Source organism: Vigna unguiculata, chromosome 2 (assembly GCF_004118075.2).
Source record: "Vigna unguiculata cultivar IT97K-499-35 chromosome 2, ASM411807v1, whole genome shotgun sequence".
NCBI classification, from domain to species: Eukaryota; Viridiplantae; Streptophyta; class Magnoliopsida; order Fabales; family Fabaceae; genus Vigna; species Vigna unguiculata.
Genome location: NC_040280.1, coordinates 7,268,595 through 7,291,041, shown reverse-complemented (window position 1 = coordinate 7,291,041; position 22,447 = coordinate 7,268,595). Strand labels below are relative to the sequence as shown.

The following is a 22,447-nucleotide window of genomic DNA, read 5'->3' as shown; positions in this document are numbered from 1 at the left end:
GCTAGCTACAATATGTTTTGTTGTTCTTTAGTTGTTCTAATTTTTAAAACATTCATTTCAAATTTCTGTTTATTTATTTATGAAGTATTTTACTTATTGCTCAACTTCAATCCCTAATTATTTTTGCAGTGACAATTTGCTAGCAAAGTGTAAGTGTGTTGATATTATTTTATATTGTCAACACCATAATCGTGCTAGCTATATGAAAGCAAGTTTATTATATGTGTATTTTTTTTTAAAGATTTTTGTCTTTCAGCATTTGTTTACATTTCAATCTTAGCAATCAATAATTCATAAAAATATATTTCAGGTTACATACATGTACTATTATGTTTTGTTGTGTGTGTTGATATGTTGCTAGTTGAATGTCAATGTGTTGATATTATTTTTTTTGTCAACTACACTATCATGCTAGCTACATCAAAGAGATAAAGTTTTGATCTATCGTACATGTTTTGACTACATTTTTTGTTGCACAACATATATAACTTATTTCATGTTTTCAAAATCATGATAGCTATATATTGTAACTCATATATAACTTATTCTTTTTATTAACATTGTAATAAAATGATAATTTTTTGAATTTATCTTTTAGTATTTAAAAATAATTTTCTGAACACAAATAATTTTTGAATTCTAATTAACCAAAACAAAAACCGACATTCATTGAAAATTTACACCATCAATTAATTTATTTCATGTTTTGAAAGGAATTTATTTGTAATAAATTCTTTTTAATCAATTAATACAAAAACTGACATTCATTTTCATTTATTGATTATTTTCTATTGTTGTTTGAACTTCTAATTTTTACTTTCGTTTCCAATTTTGAATTTTAATTTTGATTCTTGAATTTTTAATTAACCAAGACAAAAGATGACATTCATTTACATTTTATAATTATTTTATTTGTATAAATATTTTGTATATTTTGTATTAGTTGTTGAATTTCTAATTTGTATTTTTATTTTTAATGATTTGTAATATTTGTAATTTTTTTAAAAAAAATCATTTTTAATAATCTGTAATATTTTTAATTTGTAATAAATATAATTTTATTATTATTTTATGTGTTTAAATTTTTTTATTAGTCTTTCAACTATTAATTTGAATTTTTATTTCTATTTATTTTTAATATTTGTAATCTTTTTATTTTTTAAAAAAATTACATTATATTATTTGATTATTTTATTTTTATGAATTTTTTATATTACTCTTTAAACTTCTAATTTGTATTTTTATTTTTAATTTCTAACTTTTAATTTGTATTTGTATTCTTAATTCTTAATTTTTAATTTAAAATTTTGGTAATATTTTTATTTTGTAGTAAATATATACGAAAGCATTAAAGATATATATACATATTATATATATATATATATATATATATATATATATATATATGTGTGTGTGTGTGTGTGTGTAAAGTAATTAGAATTTGAAACAGTGTTTTCATATGTATATAACTGTTGAGTATCCATCAAGTTTTGTTTATTATCCATCAACGAAACAGAACGGTCACTTCCCTTAATCCTCCATGGATACCTATGTCCCTGTGCCTGCTAGAATAACCTTAGGAAAGTTCACTACAATGCATTTTGTTCATAATCAGGTATGTTTTCTTTACAAAAAGTTGAAATATATGTTCTTTCTTCATCAATATGTCTCTATTAACTCAATATTAGCTGTTCAAATGTATTGTAAATGTTCTTTCTTCCTTCACCCATTCATTTTTTAAAACATTGTTCGAACCCTTATTTATTATTATTTTTACATAAAAATCAAAACTTTATTTTAAAATGGTTTAAATCTATGGTTTTTCTTTTTGTTTTGCATTTTTCATCTATGTCTAACTGTTTCTTCTTTCACCAGACATGCATCTCTTACTTACTATGTTTTTTAATTTTAAAAATCTTATATTTCTTCAACAATCGTTTAAATATATGACATTTGGATCATTTAAAAAAAAAATTCTTCATTTGTTCTTCATCTTAATTTTTTTCGATCACCCATTCATTTTTTTGTTCTTGGTTACAAATCTTTGTTTTCTTAAAAAAATGTTAACTTTCCAATAATAGGTTAAATTTACAAAATTTTGCTTCCGTAAGCAAAGATTTCTTTTTTACTTTGCTGTATATCTGACGTATTAATTTACTTTGCTTCCAATGTCAACTTTCTTCAATAATCCAAAAAATCTTTTTGTTTACATCACACATGCATGTTTTTATTACTTTGGATTAAATCTTATTTATTCTCTGTCTTTCTTTCATGATCAGTTTAATGTTTGCTTACATTCAGTTTATTACAGTCATTTTTTGAAATTTTATTGACCCTGTTTTTTGTTTGTTGACCACTGGAATTTTAGGAGTTTGGTCATGTTGATCGAATGTTTTTGCTATGTTTGCTCAAGAATTAGGACCGGTTTGGCAGTTTAAAGATATTAAAGGAAATCGCCATCAGTTAACTTTTAACATGGATGTCAATAATCCATTGCAGAATGATGGTTGGTCTAGCCTAAGAGTTTTTTATAAATTGCAGCATATCCATCAAATCTTATTCAGATATGTTGGAAACTCAACATTCCAGATTACTGTATTCTCCAGCATGACTGCAATATCAACTGCGACCAAATTTCTCACGAACATACATCGATTGCGAACAAAACATCTTTTTAGAGTGAAATTGACAAAATCTCAAAGCCAAGCTAGCCATCTGGTGAACAATGTACCTTTATGTTGTTTTTTATATGCTATTGTGTTCATATAAGTTGTTATTTATTTAACTGTTTATTTTTTTCAGGACCTACCAACTGACTTTGCAGCTTATGTTCGGAAACGTAGATTCAAGAGGTTGGAATTGTAGGGATCGACCAACACATGCATTGTTGAGTGTAAGCTTTTGGTGCGTAATTCACCTAAGAAGTCAACTAAGATTGGGAAGAGATGGAAGGGATTTTGCATATTCAATCGATTGAAAGAAGGGGATGTTATTTTGTTTGCAGCTCACAACCAAATGAGAAAGAAGAAGATAAAAGTCTATGTCAAAAAAGAATTTAGCTTTTAATATTTTACTTTTTTTTATTTGCTTTAGATGGTATTTATGGTTTTGTTTTCACTTTCAAGCAAGTTTGTTTTTTTTTTGTTTGTAAGACTCTATCGATGGTAATTTTGTTGCTTCTAATAAGTAGAAGCCATATCTAAAAGTATTATCCGTAAGTTAATTTTGGTCAACTTTAATATTTTACTTAATTTGATTTTACTTATTATCATGTTTCAAATTATGTATTATAGTTATGTATTACTTTTATATATATTTCTTAAAAAAATATCATTAGAACTAAGATTTATTTTAATATTAATTTTATACAAACAATATTCAGTTGCGATAATAAAAATTATTAAAAATTTTAATTCTTTATCAAAAATTTTAACACAGATTGAAGTTGTAATTATTGCTAACTTGGTAATTCTTTTAACTTTGTGTTCTAATACTATCACATAACATTATTTGTTTTATAAAAAGAATGCAATAAAAAAAAATTATTTGTTACTCTCAAACACACGTGTATTAAAAGTTTTAGTGTATTTATGTTATAAAAAGTTAAACAGCACGTGTATTCATTTTTTATCAAAGGACAATTAAAATTACATTGGGTTGTCATTCTTTTTGTTTGACCTCATTTCTTAAAAATTATTTCCATTAGTTTCATGGTACACTAAATGTGGAAACAAATTTCTACTTTCATGGTTGACTATTATCAAGCATAGTACTTATGTGTTGGCCCAAAAAGGGATTATACTACAAATGCAAATTCTGAATAGAAGCATATCAGTGTCTGCAAATCATGAATTTGGACATTGCATATCAAAAGGTACGTTATTCCAAATATTGATCAAAAGGTACAATTTCCATATTAATGACTTGGTTGTTCTTTTTTATAAAAAGATTGTACTTACATTATCTACCTTAGGAATATTCAGCGTGGAAAACTGACTATGTCCCTTTATATTCAACACATCCTCCAACAAAATGTTTATTTTATTGAACTTCTCTTCAATGTGTAAACAAACAAAACAACAAGTGTATGTATAAACTTTTGGAAACATAACAACAAGTGTATGCATAACATCAAGTGTATGCATAAACAAACATAAACAAATGGCTGCAAATCTATCAACAAATGCAAGAAGAAAAAGGAAGAGCATTGTGTCAACAAAGATTTCAAATATGATGATGAAGTCCTCAGGTAAAATAAATTTATTTCTCATTTCATTTGTTCTTAAAACTTCTTCCCAATAAATACATTTACTTATCTCCAATAGAATAACATAAACATTCAGATGTACATTTATCAACACAGTTTTTTATTTTGTTTTCTTCACTGCAGATACCAATCAAGACAAATTCATTCACACTGAAGCATTTTCTTCTAGAAATACTACACCTTTTTCTCATTATACAGATTTTGGTAATGATTTTTTCATTCAATACAAACTGTTGTAATCACTGTCCATTCAGTGACACTGTAGCATTTTTTCATTGTTACTGAATACATCTTTTACAGATAAGTTGTGTTCTTAATAATTTTTTTAGGGATTCATATAAAAAATGCAACAGATGCAATTACTTTATTACTTGGATTGCATACTTAGATTGCTTTTACTGCTAAAGTTTAACAGTTTGGATTACATTGTTTAACAATTTTATTTGAAATGAACTTTATCTATTATGCTCTCTTCTTATTTTTGAACCATTCTCGCAGTATGGAATGAAAATATTACCCCAAATTCAACTATCAACAACTCCTTTACTGTCAGTGAAGATAGAAACCTGCATGATCAAGCAATTCAATATTCAAATAGAAAGCCATTGTTGGAGTTGACATGTCGTGGTAAGTTTGTTCATTGAATTTAAATTTCATTGAAATTCCCAACAATGAAATTGAAATGCACAATGTCTTTGTCAATTTATCCATACTCAATGGATATCCAATGGATACACAATGTCTCATTCATCTTTATATTTAATGTAATATTTGTATTTTAAACTGGATACATTTTTATTTAATTTTGTTTAATTTCAATTTGCAGACATTGACCAACTTAATTATAAGAATGCACGAACAAGAAGGAAAGTTATTAGGAATCAGAAAATTGCAGAAAAAAGTAATATCATGCCTGATAAATCTAATATTATTTTATCTTTATTTCAATTCCTTTAATAGTTTTTGTATTACTAATATTTACTAACATTTCATGTAAAGAAATTTATGGTTCTACCTCCATTGGATCTGGAATGGTTGGTAATTCAATTGAAATCACCAATGGTCCAATTTTGCACAAAACCAACATTAACAACAAAGGTAACAATCTAACTTATAATCTTGTCTCTGTTTCACAGTACTTAAATGTGAAATAAGAACAAATTCATAGAATATGCAAATAAGAAAACTGTTATAAACTAATATATCATCATTTTATATTTCATGTCTATACTTGCAGATATGGTTCAAAGTGACTGTCATAATACACAACCACTGTTGGATAAAATTACTAACAGGTTAGATCAAGAATTTGTTGGTAGCAGCTTCATTCCTGCTTATGTGGATTCTTCTTCTTATTCTCAAGTTGTTAATCTTTTTGATGTTGAAGACAACCAAAGTCGTGGTAATTTGTACTATTAACAAAATTAATTTGAATACTTTAATTACTTTTATTGTTACAAATTCATGTTGCTAATGTTTAAATCAATATTTAGACATATGTAAGCTGCCATCCTATACCAGTGCAAGACCAAGTAAATCATCTCAATATTTAGAAGTTGTAAAATTCTGTCAGCCTTCTCTTCAAGATGCTATTACACCTATTTCAAAGATATTGAATTTTAACAATAATTCTGATGAAGATGAGAATCATGGTAATCAATAATGGTTGATTATAAAAATAAATTAATATTTTTTTTTAATTTTCCTTTATTAATAATTGTTTTTTATTTTATTTCAGATTATCTAATTGGGCATTTCTCCTCTGATTTGTATTCAAGAGCTGAAATTCAAGGTTGAACACTACTTTTTAGCCAATTTATATTATTATATTGTACATATAAATATAAATATCTTTTAATTAATAACATTTTTTTTATGTACTTAGCAAATGTTGATGTAGGGGACTGTTCCATTGAGTGTCCCGATTGTCAAGCTCAATTGTTGTACGAAGAAAGATCTGATAAATGCAAAAGATTAAAACAAGTTGATTTCTCTCTTTGTTGTCAAAAGGGAAAAGTCCAACTTCCATTGTTGAAGAAACCTCCTCAATTTCTTCAAAAGTTGTTGAAAGGTGAAGACACTACAAGCCAACATTTCTTACAATACATAAGAAGCTACAACAACATGTTCTCATTTACATAGATTGGTGCGAAAATTCATTCCTCAATCAATCATGGATGTGGTCCTCCTCAGTTTATTCTTAGTGGTCAAAATTACAATCGCATTGGAAGTTTATTGCCCGATAAAGGATCAAGTCCAAAATTTGCACAACTATATATTTATGACACAGAAAATGAAACAACAAACAGAGTTAGTGATGAAGGATTGACCCCAACCAAGGATGGAGGCACATGCTTAAGAAGACTAAGAATGTTTAGAAAGGAAGTTCACTAATCCTTCATCCCTTTCATTTGTGTTTGTTATTTTTGATTCCCTAAGTTGACTTAGTTGAATCAACTTTAGTTGACTTGTTGACCTTTGACTAGGTTTGACTTGTTGACTATAGTTGACTTAATTTAAGCCAACATGCTAATCTATGTTTATTTGCTTTGTAGGTTAATTAGGAGTAAGAAATCAATGCTAGGTGGCGCATGGTGATTGGGGAGCATAAATGATGTGGAGGAGAGAGTAAAGCAAAGGCATAAAGCATAAAGTAAAAGGCATAAAACAAGTGTACCTATGTACCTTTGGTCTCCTTTGATTTTAGCACACTTTGGCCACTTTTTGGAGACATATGAGACACATTCTTTGTCTCCTTTTGTGCTAGAACGAAATTGGCCTTGCACACACCATAGTTAGCTATTTTGTCTCTCATTTTTGTAACTTTATTTGACCTAGTTTCTAGAAGCTAGGGTTAGGTTTTTTGTAGAAACATCCTTAGGTATCTTTTATTTGCTTAGAGGCCCCTAAACTCTTCTATATAAGGGGTGCTCCTAGACATGTAAAAGGGTTGAAGATTTTGAAGTAAAAACACTCTTGTGTCTCAACCATTTGTGAGAGTTTCCTCCCTTGGGAGTGAATACTTTTAAGCCTTATCTTGCATAGCAAGTGGCGGCACACATCCACTCATCTTCAAGGTTGCCATGGCTTCTTGCCTAGCCTTGTAGTGGCGTGCTTCTCACATTTTTACCATTTCTTTCCTTTCCATGTTATGTTTTCTTCTTCCTTTAATTTGTTCTTGGCTTTCTATGGTTTATGTGCTATCCATTTCCTTTTTGTTTTGAATCAATCCATCATCTTCTTCTCTTGAGCTTTGTGAAAGGAACCTTCACATCTAGATAGTTTGCTATCTTAATGTCCAGTGGGGATTTCACTTAACTTTCTTAATCAACTCACACCATATTCAATAACCTTAAAAGAAAACAAGATAATCCTTCATCAGTTAGTCACTTTGGGTATGCCTATATACTTTATTTTTTTTATGAATATTTTTGTATATTATTTATCCTTTTGTAATTTTACACGTCTGATATACAACAATCCATATTTGATAAATCATTGATAAAAGAGTTGAAAAACATGATTGACAAACACAATGTTCTTGCTCAATCATTCAGAAGAGTAAGAGATTTTATACATGATGATGACCGTTTAGATTTTGGATTGAGGTTATTTAGACATCGCTTTAAGGATCCTAGAGTATACAATACGCCAATAGTAGATGAAGTCGCAGCATTGATAGTTGGTGATTTGAGCACCTTAGATGTAGGAAGAGACATCATTGTCAAGAAAGTTTGTGGTCAGTTGACGAGACTACATGAAACTCATACATGTTTCATTCCTCTGCAATATCCTTTGATTTTTTCATATGGAGAGGATGGTTATCAAGAGGATATTCCAATTAGAGATTGTCAAAGATATGGTCAAAGTATAAAGAGAATTCAGATTTCTTTACGAGAATTCATTGCTTTCAGAATACAAGATAGAAAGATTGAATTTGGTAAAGTTGTACACTCACGTAGATTGTTTCAACAATTTTTAGTGGATACCTACATAATGATTGAAGCCCAAAGGTTGTCTTTTATTAGAAATAATCAAAAACTCATTTGTTCCGATATTCTAAATGGGTTACAAGAAGTTGTTAACAAAGGTGAAACTCATCCTTCTTCCATTGGAAAGCATGTAGTTTTGCCAGCTTCATTTATAGGCGGCATGAGATACATGTTCAATAATTGCCAAGATGCTATGGCCATTTGTAAGAGGTATGACTATCCAGATTTGTTTATAACAATCACATGTAATGTCAATTGGCCTGAAATTCTTGATTTTGTAAAATCAAGAGGTTTAACTGCTTCAGATAGGCCAGACATTGTTTGCAGAGTTTTTAAAATGAAATTAGACCAAATGATGACTAATTTTAAGAAGAATAATTTCTTTGGCAAAGTCAATGCAGGTACACAAACTACATTTCCATCATTTTGATTTTTTACCGCCAATTATTTTGTATAATAATTATCTTCAAATTATAGGTATGTATACAGTTGAATTTCAAAAGAGAGGTCTGCCACATGCTCATATATTATTATGGTTGAGTGACTCAAACAAGTTAGAAAATGCAAAGCACATAAATGAAGTAATCTCTGCTGAACTTCCTCATCCAGATCTGTATCCAAAACTTTCAAAGGCTGTTAAAACATATATGATACATGGTCCGTGCGGAGCTGCTAGATTCAACTCACCATGCATGAAAGAAGGTCGGTGTTCTAAATTTTTTCCTAAAAAATTTAGACATAAAACTACAATTGATGAGGATGGATATCCTGTATATAGGCGTAGCGATGATGGTTTATTTGTGTTGAAAAATGGACATAAATTAGGTAATGGAAATGTTGTGCCTTATAGTCATCTTCTCTTAACGCGATATCAAGCTCATGTTAATATAGAATATTGTAACAAATCAAACTCAATCAAGTATTTGTTCAAATATGTCAACAAATGTCCTGATAGAGCCACAATGAAAATTACAGACAAAAAGAATGATTCTACAGAAATGCATATTGTTGATGAGATTAAAAGATATTATGATTGTAGATATTTATCTCCATGTGAAGCAGTTTGGAGAATTTATGGATTTGATATCCATCATAGATGGCCTGCTGTTCAGCGTTTAACTTTTCACCTACAAGATCAACAAACAATTTTGTTTAAAGATAATGATAGAATTGATGATGTATTGGAAAGGAATGACAACATCAATACCATGTTTCTAGCTTGGTTTGAAGCTAACAAAAGATATGAGAAAGGAAGGAACTTGACCTATGCTGAATTTCCAACAAAGTTTGTTTGTATGTCTCAACAAAGGCAATGGAAACCAAGAAAGCAGGGTTATAGTATTGGAAAACTGACATATGTTCCTCCAGGATTGGGTGAATGCTATTACATGAGAATCTTACTGACAAAACAAAAAGGTTCTATTAATCATGATAGTATAAAGATAATTAATGGTAAAACATTCTCTACATACCAAGAGGCTTGCCAGGAATTGGGATTATTAGCAGATGACAAAGAATTCATTGATGTTATTAAAGAGGCTAGTCATCTTGCATCTGGAAATCAACTTAGAAGGTTATTTATTTCTTTGTTAATCATGAATACAATGTCAAAGCCAAAAGTTGTTTGGGATGCAACTTGGAATTTATACGCAGATGGTATCCTATATCAAAAAAGGAAACACTTGCACATACCAGGTACTAAATATAAATAATCTCCATTCTTTATTCCATATTTTTTTATTCATGACATGTTTTTTTTTTGTAGGTTTTCAAATGGAAGAACATGATTTACACAATTTGTGTCTCCTAGAAGTAGAAGAACTTTTAAATTCCAATGGGCGATCTTTAACAGATTATAGTTCCTTTCCTCAACCTGATCTTTTTAATTCATTCAAATTTAATAACAGGTTCATTATTGATGAACTAAATTATGATAAAGAAGAAATGGAGAAGCTACATCACTCTCTATTGTAGCCAATCACTAATGAGCAACTACATGTTTATAACAAAATTATGACAATAGTGAATTCAGATGTAGGAAATTTCTTTTTCTTATATGGTTATGGTGTGACTGGAAAAACATATTTGTGGAAACTTTTGTCAACTGCTATTAGAGCAAAGGGAATGATTGCGGTTAATGTAGCTTCAAGCGGCATTGCATCTTTATTGCTTCCTGGAGGTAAAACTGCTCATTCTACTTTTTGCATACCGCTAACAATCAATGATGAATCAACGTGCAACATCAATCAAGGAAGTCTTCGTGCTAAACTATTGATGGAAACAAAACTTATCATATGGGATGAAGCTCCTATGATGAATAAGTTATGTATCCAAGCTTTTGATAGAACATTGAGAGACATTATGAGAGCTACAAATGAAGATAATGCTGACAAACCATTTGGTGGAAAGGTTGTTGTCTTGGGCGGTGATTTTAGACAAATCTTGCCAGTAGTAAGAAAGGGATCAAGGTATGATATTGTGAACTCATCAATTAATTACTTTGATTTGTGGCAATATTGCATAGTTCTTAGGCTATCACAAAACATGAGGTTAAAATGTGCTGTTTCAAATGAAAGTGCAATACATATAAAAGAATTTACTGATTGGATTCTTAAAATTGGAGATGGAAATATGAATTTGAATGAAAGTGGTGAAGCCAACATTTCAATACCAACAGATCTTCTAATTCAAGAAAGTGAAACACCTTTACTTTCTTTAGTGAAATTTGTTTATGGTGGTCTAATTGAAAATATCATGAATCCTGGCTTCTTTGATGACGGCGCTATACTTTGCCCTACAATTGATATTGTTGAACAAGTAAAGACTTCATTTTATCTTTGATTCCTGGTGAAGAACAAATTTATTTAAGTTCAGACACTCCTTGCCAATCTGATGATGATCAAGAAATTCAAGGTGAGTGGTTTACACAAGAGTTTCTAAATGATATCAAATGTTCAGGAATTCCAAATCATGGCGTACCAATTATGCTTTTAAGAAACATTGATCAAGCAAATGGTCTTTGCAATGGTACAAGTTTGCAAGTTAATGATTTGGGAAAGAATGTTATCTCTGCTACTGTCATAATAGGCAAAAATGTTGGTGACAAAATTTTCATTCTAAGAATGAACTTGACACCTTTTGATTCCAGCATTCCGTTTAAATTTCAAAGGAGGCAATTTCCAATATCCTTATGCTTTGCAATGACAATAAACAAAAGTCAAGGCCAAACTCTTTCTAAAGTTGGACTTTATCTTCCTCGCCCAATTTTTACTCATGGACAATTGTACGTAGCAATTTCTAGAGTCACAACAAAGAAAGGACTCAAAATTTTAATTTTGGATGAAGATGGAAAAGTAAGCAATACAACTACCAATGTGGTTTACAAAGAAATATTTGAAAATCTTTGATAAAAGGTATACAACTTACTTAACAAAATTATTATAATTTGTCAATTATTGTATCTTTAACTGTAATTCCTTTGTTTGTTGCAGATTATAATATGCCATAGTGTATAGTATACACTTTCAGGATTTTTTTGATAGCTGCAGCCATATTGAAAAGTACATGGTCATTGATACATGTTTGAATTGCATTATTTGTTGTCCAGTCATGGATTGATATTTTGAACACTATGGTTGCTGCAGTACAAATATTATAACAGTTATAAAGATTCTCAATTGTTGTTATTTTAATTTTTGTTCGTGGCTTTAATGTATTATGAAGAAAAAATATCCACCTACATCTTCTTATTCGTTACTGCAGTACAGGTAGCTTTATTGTTATAACTCTTTTATGTATAATGAATATAAAATTTAATATGTAAAGTACATGCAGTACAGTTGTAAATGCTTTATGTTTCAGTTTCTTTATATATTAAAGTATCTGCAAAAAACACATACAACATATATTTCAGTTACTTTACAATTACAGCCACTGTTTGCACGTGAAACTGAATTTGTGCTGCCACTTTCAGGTAAGATTCCTTTTACACGTGATAATCTTTGCTCTTCCATTCCCAACTTCAACTTTATCATTCCTTCACACTCCTTTTCAGTTACCCATATATTTAAACCTTGACTTTGTTCTACAATTAGGGGAATGGAGATGGAGCAAACCAGTACAGATGGAGCAAACAACAGAACAATTCTTTGGAACTTCAACACAATCTACATATGCTCTCAGGTATGCTGTAAATTTAACCACAAAAATACATGTTTGTAAAGCATTGATATTTGTTGTTGTATGTGTTTTCTGCTGTCAACTGTATCATCGTGATTCGTACTGTATCAGCTACATTAAGATGTTCAGATTTTTCCCACATATATATGTTTGTGTTTATGTTTTCATTTCGTTGTAGAGATAAATTTGTTCTTGTTTTTACTGTGTTTATTAATTTGTAGCCATTTGGATTTGTCGATTGACATTTTGCTATTGCTTATGAACACAAATTAGTTCCACAGTGGCACTTGGTAGATGTAAATGGTAAGAGCACGACAGTTACCTATAACATGGATTCAAATAATCCAAAAATCACACAAGGTTGGATTAATATGAGAGATTTGTATGACATCAAAAGTGACTCTCACATGCAGTTTCAGTATTTGGGAAATTCTTTATTTCACGTAATCGTGTTTAAAGGTGGTTGTACACCAAGGAGTTTGTCAACATTTATGTGTCGTATCAGTCATCAAGAAACAAGATCTATATTTTCAGTCAAATTGACAAAGTATCAAAGCAAAGCAAGTCACTTGGTATATGCCTTACGAATTCTTTTTATCATTTCAAGTATTATTTAATATCAATTTACATATAATTAAATGAAAATAATTAATGCACTAACAATAACATTTGAATCATATAGGACTTGCCATCAAAGTTTGTCAACTTCATTCGGGACAAGAATGTAGAAGATGTGTTTCTTATAGGCCCAAAACTATAGTCAATTGCAAAATCCTAATATCGAATAAGAATAGAAGTTCAACAAAGATAAGTCAAGGTTGGAGGTTATTTTGTTCTGAAAATGAGTTAAAAGAAGGTGATATTGTTGTCTTTCAAGCAGACAATGATTTTATCGAACCAAATATTGAAGTCTTTGTTAATGGTTATTGTTGTAATTAGATTAAACATATTTCTATAATATTATTGTTCAAAATAGTGTATTTCATGACTTATGTTTATTATCATGTCAATAATATCATTATTTAAGTTTAACATTTTATATATTTAACACATTTATAATTTATTATCAATAATAAAAAATCAAAAAATTAGTTTCACTTGAGGACAAAAACATATTTAACTCCTTCAAGAATTATGTATTTCAAAAATTTTGTTCCAAAATACACTGCATATGTTCTGAAAACCCTGTCCCAAAAATTCTAAAGGTTCGTTCCTGAATATTTCGAGAACACTTCAAAAGTCATCTTTATAAAAATAAAATAGTCATTTTAAAATAGAGAATTGCATTTAAAGTGAAGAAGGGAAAAGCCCAACAAAATAAATGTTCAAAGCCCATTGGGCCTTTATATGAGCCGTCGGATTTGTTGCATGAAACGATCCCAACCGTGGGATTTAGGTTTCTCAAAAACCCTAATCTCATAAATCCACCCCCATTCTTCCGTTGTCGTTAGTTCGCTTCCGTTTCTTCCTTTCCCACTCTTCAGCACCTCACCTCAACGAAGCAGAGGTTAAAGCGACGGCACCGTTTTGCTGTCCGCCTTGACTGAGCCAGAGCCCCGTCTTGGCCCTCGTTTTTGCCGCGCCGAACTTCCGGTCACAGACACCGTCGTCGTAATCAGCATCATCATCAATGGCACCGAAACAAACCAAGGCTGAGAAGAAGATCGCTTACGATGGTAAGCTGTGCCAGCTTCTGGAAGAGTACGGTCAGATCCTCGTGGTGAACGCCGACAACGTGGGATCCAACCAGCTCCAGAACATTCGCAAGGGTCTCCGCGGTGACTCCGTCGTCCTCATGGGTAAGAACACCATGATGAAGCGCTCCGTCAGAATTCACGCTGAGAAGACCGGCAACAACGTCTATCTCAGCCTCATTCCTCTCCTTGTCGTCAGTTCCCCTTTCTCCTCAATCTGTTTAAGCTTTCGCCCTTCTCTTGTGTATATGCTTGTTGTGTTCTTTCAATCAATTTCGGTATTGGTTTTTGAATTGTTTTGCTGAGAGAAAGTGTTTTCCGTTGAATTAGGGCAATGTGGGATTGATTTTCACTAAGGGTGACTTGAAGGAAGTCAGTGAGGAGGTTGCTAAGTACAAGGTAAACTCATTCTTTTTTATTTTTGAACTTTATTTTACTGTATTTATTTTATTGCATTCGATATTTGATAGTGTGTTTTTTTTCTCTGTTTTCTATATATAAGTGATTTTTTTTAATTAAAGGATCATATTGCTGGCTTAGTGTATAAGGGTTTGGATGAGTATCTTTAGGCTGAAAAACAAGTGACATAAAATAGAAGTATTAAAGTGAATGATGCTATATTATCTTGCTCCTGATTACTATGCGATTCAAGTTGCGAATCATAAGTTTGATTTTTTGTACAATTTAAATGCGTAAGGTTGGACCTATCCAAATATGTTGGTCGAAATTGTAATGAGTGGAGAAATTTGTCATTACGTTTGTTTGGTGTTCTTTTGTATTTACAAATGATTAGTTTAATATATTTCAATTGTGTCTGTGTTCACAAGATTTCAATTGAATGTTCATTAAAAATTTTGCTGTATTTGATTTTCACAGGTCGGTGCCCCTGCACGTGTTGGTCTGGTTGCCCCAATTGATGTCGTTGTTCCTCCTGGCAACACTGGTCTCGATCCATCTCAGACCTCTTTCTTCCAGGTTGGTATTGTTTTATAAACTATTTTTAGAATGTATAGATGTGGTGAAAGTGCAAGAAAACCATCAGTTGTGTTATAGACAACCAAAATCATCTTTCAGTCTTTATATTTAAAAATACTGTATGACAAAATTATTTTAAATACAGTTTTCACAAACTACCTAACAGGGTGTGAGCTTGGGTTAAAATATGTATGTTTATGCGTATTCTCTTTATTTTAGGTGCTTAACATTCCAACCAAGATTAACAAGGGTACTGTGGAAATCATTACCCCTGTTGAACTCATTAGGAAGGGGGAAAAGGTTGGATCTTCTGAAGCTGCTTTGCTTGCCAAGCTTGGGATTAGGCCCTTCTCATATGGGCTTGTGGTCCTCTCTGTTTATGATAATGGCTCTGTGTTTAGTCCTGAGGTCCTTGATCTTACTGAGGATGACCTCCTTGAGAAATTTGTTGCTGGTGTCTCCATGGTTACTTCTCTTTCGTTGGCTATCTCGTACCCAACACTTGCAGCTGCACCACATATGTTTGTGAATGCCTACAAGAATGTTCTTTCCGTTGCTGTTGAGACAGATTATTCTTTCCCCGAGGCAGACAAGGTCAAGGAGTATCTGAAGGTAATAATGTTCTTAACATTTTGATTATCTGAAGCCGTGCTATCCCTATCCTTTTATTTACGAATTTTTATATTAAATGCAGGACCCAAGTAAATTTGCCGTAGCTGCTGTTGCTGCTCCTGCTGCTGCTTCTAGTGCTCCAGCTGCAGCAGCTAAGGAGGAGGAAAAGAAGGAAGAGCCCGCAGAAGAATCTGATGATGACATGGGTTTTAGTCTGTTTGATTAAGTATGTAATGCTCGTTGAGGTTGCCTTTCAGGTTTTTCCCATTTTTTGTTAGAATTGAGGACTGGTCTTTCAATTTAGTTGTTATAGTTTTCTGTTTTTCCTTTTCATCTTACATTGTACTTCCTATTTTAACTATAAAATTTCACAGTTTTAATGTTTAGCATATCTGTGCCCCGTTGCTATTTTAAAATTTGGCTCTTTAATTGTTAAGAGCATGGTAGTTGAAATGCGCTTCGATACCCTGGATATCCTATATATCTTATCGATAATCATTTTGTATCATAAATCTTATGATTCATGAACATTAAAAAAGTAATATACAAAACCTATAAACATTTAAAGATGTAATTATATAGGATAAATTATGTTAATATTATAATGGTTGGATTTGTTTAGGTTGTTTGATCCAATTTCTTTCTTAAATGGAAAAGAAATATATGGGTTCATATTTGATCAAAATAAAATAGATTTTTTGGGTGCAGTCAGTGGTGTATTCAGTGTTTTGATAGTAATTTTTTTCTTTTGGTTCTAGTAGTAATTTTACAGGAAGTTCCCATTTACTAAACGGGCTAATATTTTAGGTTAAGAACATCTAACCCACTCCTAGAATTATCTGTCTTACTCATGAAAGTTAAGGAGTCCAGTAGTGACAGAGTGAGTTGAAATAAATATTATAATTTATAAATAATTTTTCTTCTATTATTATCAACCAAATATTGCAAGGAATGAAAGCATATTGAATATTTTACAGTAAACATCAGGAAAGAAGTTATTCCTGAAGTGCATATATACTGTAAATTAGTAACACTTTTATGGCACTGAGCAGGACATGGAGAAGGAATGGTATAGTTCATATGAATAATCTATATATGAATCTGTGGGTATTATATTCATTTGTTTTTCTTCTGTGAATGTTCTTTTTCCATTTTTTCAAACAAGCTTCCATCGTAAGCAGCTCGAATAGTCTCTCTGTGTAGTAAACCATTACTGTCTTTGCAGAGAACATAAAGGGCTTTCCACTCGGAGAAGCTGGCAAGCCTGCATCAAAGTGTAAAAACTTCTGTCATTCATACCGTTTTTATAAATGTAAAGTTTATTTGATAATTTTGATACCATCCGCTATAGTCCTTCGCTTCTCTGTTTGCCTTCAGCATCTCTCTTAGTTCATCAGATGTTAGAGCATCTGGGTGTGTTCGTGCATGCTTCCTGAATATTTCTTCAAATTTTGAAGGAACAAACCTACAACACAACACAAGTAGTCAAATTAATACTTCTTTTACTGTTTTCAGAACAGATACTTCAAAATAAGAATTTAAATAATTTCAACTTTTTTTGTGGAAAACTGAAAAACTATGTACCTTCCTTCACTATCATAGACACTGGAATCACTTCCATGTTTTGCTTTCTGAATGTTTTTTACTTCAATTGGTAGCAGTGGAGAAGGAAATTTGCCCTACAGCCAAAGAAACTTCATCAATATTCAAACATACCAAAATTACTATACACTATTAATATAATAAAAATTATTTATAATTACATGAAAAATAAAATTTCTCAATATGATTTTCTTTAAATCTTTAATATATTGTTTTTTCATTCATAAAATTTTTATCGGAGACATTATTAAATAAAAAATTGAATATCACCAAAACCAAATACTTCTTGCTACACCAAACAGTCTCTTGTATATATAGCTCTCGTTTTTTCCCATCTAAAACAGATTAAGCAACTATTCGATGTTTTTTTTATCTTTTAAAAGTAGAATTTAATTAATAAAAATCCGTGTTAAATAATTAAAATTTATTTCTAAATCATTTAATTTGTCGTATAAATAATAAAATTTCTACTTTTTATGAGAAAGCTTCCAAACGAAGCATATTCCATGGAATTGGAAAAAGATCATCACCATCAGCATCCGGATAAACTACAATTGATTGCACCTTTACAGAAATAAAGTTTTATTCAACATGTATTTGAAAAATATAAATATATTATGGATGACATGACACGTTTATAAATTAATGATGCATGTATTCTGAAAATATAAATATTGTTTCTAAACTATTTATCTTTGTTTATTAAAATATAACTCCTTATTCTCTAGTACTAGTACATGTGATAATTTTGTTTTTTAAATTTAATTATAATTTTGGTTTCTCTATTATCATTTAAATTCTACTATTTTTCTTCTTCTTTTAATTTCTATTTAAAATATTTAAAATATCATTTAAATTCTACTATTTTTCTTCTTCTTCTTTTTAAGGGGTCTAGTTTATTTTTTCATTAACGGGTAAGATGATTGTTATTTTTGTCATTTTATTTATTTGTCTGTGTGTCAAGAAACATGATGTTTTATTTGATTAATATCAAATTATGTTTTGATTAATATAAATCGATAAATAATTTTTATTATACTAAATGAAAATATGTTAAATATCAATAAACATTATATTAATAGTTGTGACAGGAACAATTCTTTGATCTCTATAAGTCATGTAGAGGAGATAATAAAAAATTAATCAACCGTAATATTATTTTTATATTAATTATAAAACTTAATATTTATACATGTGTATACAAATAAAATAAATGACAAAATAAGAAAATAATTATAGAAAAAGAAACAACAATAATTTAATTAAAAAAATATAAAAGTTTGAATATTTAATAAATTAAAAAAACTAATAAAAAATCAATTAAAATAGAAAATTTATCATACATTTAAAATTTGATTAATTAAATATTTAACTAAAGTATTAAAATTAGCATATTAGATACAATAAACATTTGTTTAAGTCCAAAGTCATTTAAGTCTGCATTTGAAAAGAAAAAAATTCTTGGACAATCATTTTATAACTTTATTTTCAAAAAACAAAATCTCGTAAAAGTTATTTAACTTTATATTTTGTTATATATATATATATATATATATATATATATATATATATAAAATAAATTAAGAAGTTTCTCTTATAACATATATGTTATATCTATCATATGTTTTATATTTTTCATATTTTTATATTTTCTACAAATTTTTAACATTCATAATATATCATAATGTAATTATATGATTTATAATATTCTATATTATAATATAATTATTAAAATTTCATAAGTTCACATTTTAATTAAATTTACAAAATCAAAATATGAATTTAAACAAATATATAATGTATTTTAACGACGAAGCCTTCAAATATGACCAAAAATTAGTGAGAAAATAAAAATTTGAGAAAATACCGGGCGAGTTTTACTACTGAGACTAGCATTGATGAAAATCGCTGCAGCGGATGATAATAAATATCCACAACCTATTGCACGAAATCCTGCAATTAAATCAAATTCACCAAAACTAAATTATATCTTCAACAATAACAATTTTTTAATAAACAACCTTTTAGCAACCCTCTCTAAATTCATTTACTTAAAATCATTTTAAACATGATTTACTTATAAGGGTTATTATGAATAAGATTTACTAAAATATAGATTCATAAACTGTTCAAAACTAAATATATAAAATAATATTTGTATTTATAGTTTGTTACGGATTTTCAGCCCATTATTTTACGACAAGGATTCAATATTTTGAATATGGAAATAAAAAAAGTTTGATAGATCTAATACACCTTATTAAAATAATTAAGGATAAACTGCAATAGTTTCCTAGAAATTAAATTTTAATACGCACTTGTAAAATGAGAATTGCGTTAAATAAAATTAAATATGTTTTTAGTTTTATATTTTAACGTAAATTTATTGTTATTTAAAATTTAATGCATTTTAATATTTAATTTTAAAAATAAATAAATAAAATTATTTTAGTTATTTTTTCACACGTTTTATATTTGTTTATCTTAATATTTATTGATAAAAATTTAGTTAAGAAAGCTTAACAGATACGAGGTTGTATATGAGACATGGGTTAGATCTAAACAGCATTTTGTTTCATCAAAATTTAGTTTTAAGGAAAAGACAGAAAACAGCAAAAATGCAGAAAGAAAACAAATTTAATTTAACCTTGAAAAGTTTCCCATGGGTAAATGATTCCATCCTGGTTTCTGTCGAAAAACTCAACGTGTTTCTGAAGAACATTCTGATCGTGTGGTATTGGTTTCTCATCAACTGCACATTAAACTCATCAATCATTTCTTAAAAGTTGGCACAAACAAAAACACATGATAATCTACCATAGAAAAATGGATCATAACATGAACAAAACAACAAAAAGCTAAGTTTTTTGGATACCCTTTGGATTGTTGCTATGATTTGTGGAAGAAGATATGGCAGCCATGGTTGTTTGATAAAAGGGAAGAGTATGGAAAAGTAGTAAAATGAGTGTGTAATGAGGAAGAAGGAAGAAGAAAGAATAAAAAGAGAAAGAAAATAACAAGTTTTTGAAGATGAAGATGAGATAATAATGAACACATTTCGTGAGTGAACTCCGTTTTATAAGTTTTGGGAAAAAGCACTTTCGGTTGGGAGAGAAAGCAAATGAGATTCCTTCATCTTCTTCACACGTTATCACTTTTTAGGTTTGTTAAGTTCTCAATTTGATGAGTCTTAATACAAAATCTTCAATTTTTCAAATGTGAAAATTAAGTGTGAATAGATAAAGATGAAAAAAAAGAGTAGTTTGAAATCAATGAAAGGAGAATTTTTTGGTTAATTGCAATGTGTGAAATGCATCAATAAATGGAGTTTGTCGAAAAGAGTAGATACTTTCTTAAATTGTATATATTTTTTATTTCTTTTACTAGGCGAAGAGATGTGCTTTTTCTTATTACTCTTAATTAATGTGTTACTATGCAACAAAATTAATAATAATTAAAAACAATTGATACGTGGTTTAAACTTTAAGCATGCGTGATTGGAAGTTAGGGTGACGTGATGTACTAAACATGTTTAACATTATTTTATGATAATAAATAGTTAATTTATATGATTATCATATACATAATATTTATCCTAATTCACAATTTATTATTTTTAAGTCAAAATACATTTTAATTATTATAATTCACAATGTCAAGTCTAGAATAATCAATAATTCGAAAAACTCTTACTTTTTAGTTTTATTTTTGATGTTTTTGCCTTTAATTATTCGTGAAAAACTCTTATTAGAATATTTAAAATGTTTTATGGATAAAATGTGTTGTTGCTTGAAGCAATTTGCATGAATATAAAAAATTGGTTTTCATAATTAAGAGATTCGAAAGTTTTGGTACGCCACACGAAATGAATTTGGTTGTGGTCCCAAAGTTGGAAATTGTGATATTCATTATCGATAGAAGATTTTGTTTTTTTTATCAACATAATAATTTTATTCCCAATATAGGATATAAGAGTATATCACACACACTTCATTATTTCATGGAATTTGGCGTTAGAAAGTCTAATTGTGGGTGTGAGTTTTGTATTTGGACTGGTAACTTAGTTGGAATTTGATTTTGTAGGAATTGAATGACAGTTCGAATTTTTATTTAAAAAAATTGAAAATTTAAATATAATAATTAACATATAAATAAACGCAATAATTTTTTAAAAAGAAGGGCAAAGATAAACTAAAAAAAAAGTATTAAATATAACTTAAATGAGGGAATTGTGAATAATAAATTATATGATAGAATAAAGTGGTTTAAATTGAATAAATATTAATTTGGATTTTGGAAGGAAATGTAGAATACAAAATGTGGGTTATTATTATAATTATTTTAATAATTATATGCATGAATATAATTACTATCTAAACGATGGAAAAGATTTATTAATCATAAAAGGTGACAATTAATTTGAAATAATTATTAAATAATAATTTTATGTTTTAAATTTGGTGATAGAAATAAAAATATTAATGGATAAAACGAGAAAATTATTTGTAAAAAATTAGAAAATTAAAATTTGTCATGATGTGCTATTTAACCTAGAATTTATTATACATATTAGCAGAAATATAATAATAAATTTATCTAAGAATATTTGGAAAACACTCATTTAAATACTATATAAAACTGTATCTACGAAAAATCATTTTAATATATAGTTAATAATTAAAATTTTATTTATTTAAGAGTTAAAATGATAGAAAGTATATACAACTGGAAAAAGATAAATATAAATGAATTTTTCTTATGTCATATTGGTTACAAATCATTTGTTCAAGTGTTGTCATACATAAATATGTTGTCCTATCATTTTTCATGTCACATGCTTGGATGAAGAAATTGAGTCATTTTTCACAAAAGTTCATTTACGTGATGTTAGTGCTGGTTTTGATTTGTGTAAGTCATGCATAAAATTTTATCAAGAACTTAAATTAGACGGTGATAGTTAATTTTTGCTACTTGTTTACATTTATGTGGGATTGTCATTATTTAAGACTTCTAGAGAGAATCCAAAATTATGAAGAAAACAACATCCCATTGTTTAAATCATAACATACCATCACATCACATGTGCCAACCAATATTTAATACGAAGTGACATTTGATAAAGTTTT

At 29.0% G+C, this 22,447-nt stretch overlaps 3 protein-coding genes across 3 annotated transcripts; 2 read left to right on the top strand and 1 right to left on the bottom strand.

Annotated features, from left to right (window-relative positions):
* The first annotated feature begins 7,786 nt into the window (after positions 1–7,786).
* On the top strand, positions 7,787–10,233 carry LOC114174416. Its single transcript, XM_028059260.1, has 3 exons — positions 7,787–8,660; positions 8,749–9,915; positions 10,025–10,233. The coding sequence occupies exons 1-3, from the start codon at positions 7,787–7,789 to the stop codon at positions 10,231–10,233; spliced, it is 2,250 nt and encodes a 749-aa protein (XP_027915061.1).
* A 3,634-nt stretch (positions 10,234–13,867) lies between these two features.
* On the top strand, positions 13,868–16,110 carry LOC114174157 (60S acidic ribosomal protein P0). The gene is made up of 5 exons (XM_028058933.1): positions 13,868–14,326; positions 14,463–14,531; positions 15,009–15,107; positions 15,327–15,719; positions 15,802–16,110. The coding sequence occupies exons 1-5, from the start codon at positions 14,069–14,071 to the stop codon at positions 15,943–15,945; spliced, it is 963 nt and encodes a 320-aa protein (XP_027914734.1). The 5' UTR covers positions 13,868–14,068; the 3' UTR covers positions 15,946–16,110.
* Positions 16,111–16,622: 512 nt separating this feature from the next.
* LOC114174158 (probable peroxygenase 4) lies at positions 16,623–20,487 on the bottom strand. Its single transcript, XM_028058934.1, has 6 exons — positions 20,197–20,487; positions 19,969–20,073; positions 19,189–19,274; positions 17,304–17,398; positions 17,059–17,184; positions 16,623–16,983 (listed from the first exon to the last, which is right to left on the bottom strand). Exons 1-6 carry the CDS (start codon positions 20,240–20,242, stop codon positions 16,836–16,838), a joined length of 606 nt encoding a protein of 201 aa, XP_027914735.1. The 5' UTR covers positions 20,243–20,487; the 3' UTR covers positions 16,623–16,835.
* Between the last annotated feature and the right edge of the window lie 1,960 nt (positions 20,488–22,447).

Coding starts and splice junctions, on each gene's coding strand:
- LOC114174157 (XM_028058933.1), top strand. CDS start 14,069: ATGGCACCGAAACAAACCAAGGCTGAGAAGAAGATCGCTTACGATGGT. Junction 14,532..15,008: donor AGGAGGTTGCTAAGTACAAG/GTAAACTCATTC, acceptor TGATTTTCACAG/GTCGGTGCCCCTGCACGTGT. Junction 15,108..15,326: donor CTCAGACCTCTTTCTTCCAG/GTTGGTATTGTT, acceptor TCTTTATTTTAG/GTGCTTAACATTCCAACCAA.
- LOC114174158 (XM_028058934.1), bottom strand. CDS start 20,242: ATGGCTGCCATATCTTCTTCCACAAATCATAGCAACAATCCAAAGG. Junction 17,185..17,303: donor GTCTATGATAGTGAAGGAAG/GTACATAGTTTT, acceptor GTTGTGTTGTAG/GTTTGTTCCTTCAAAATTTG. Junction 16,984..17,058: donor GCGAAGGACTATAGCGGATG/GTATCAAAATTA, acceptor ACTTTGATGCAG/GCTTGCCAGCTTCTCCGAGT.
- LOC114174416 (XM_028059260.1), top strand. CDS start 7,787: ATGATTGACAAACACAATGTTCTTGCTCAATCATTCAGAAGAGTAAGA. Junction 8,661..8,748: donor CTTTGGCAAAGTCAATGCAG/GTACACAAACTA, acceptor GTATGTATACAG/TTGAATTTCAAAAGAGAGGT. Junction 9,916..10,024: donor TTGGAATTTATACGCAGATG/GTATCCTATATC, acceptor TTTTTTTTGTAG/GTTTTCAAATGGAAGAACAT.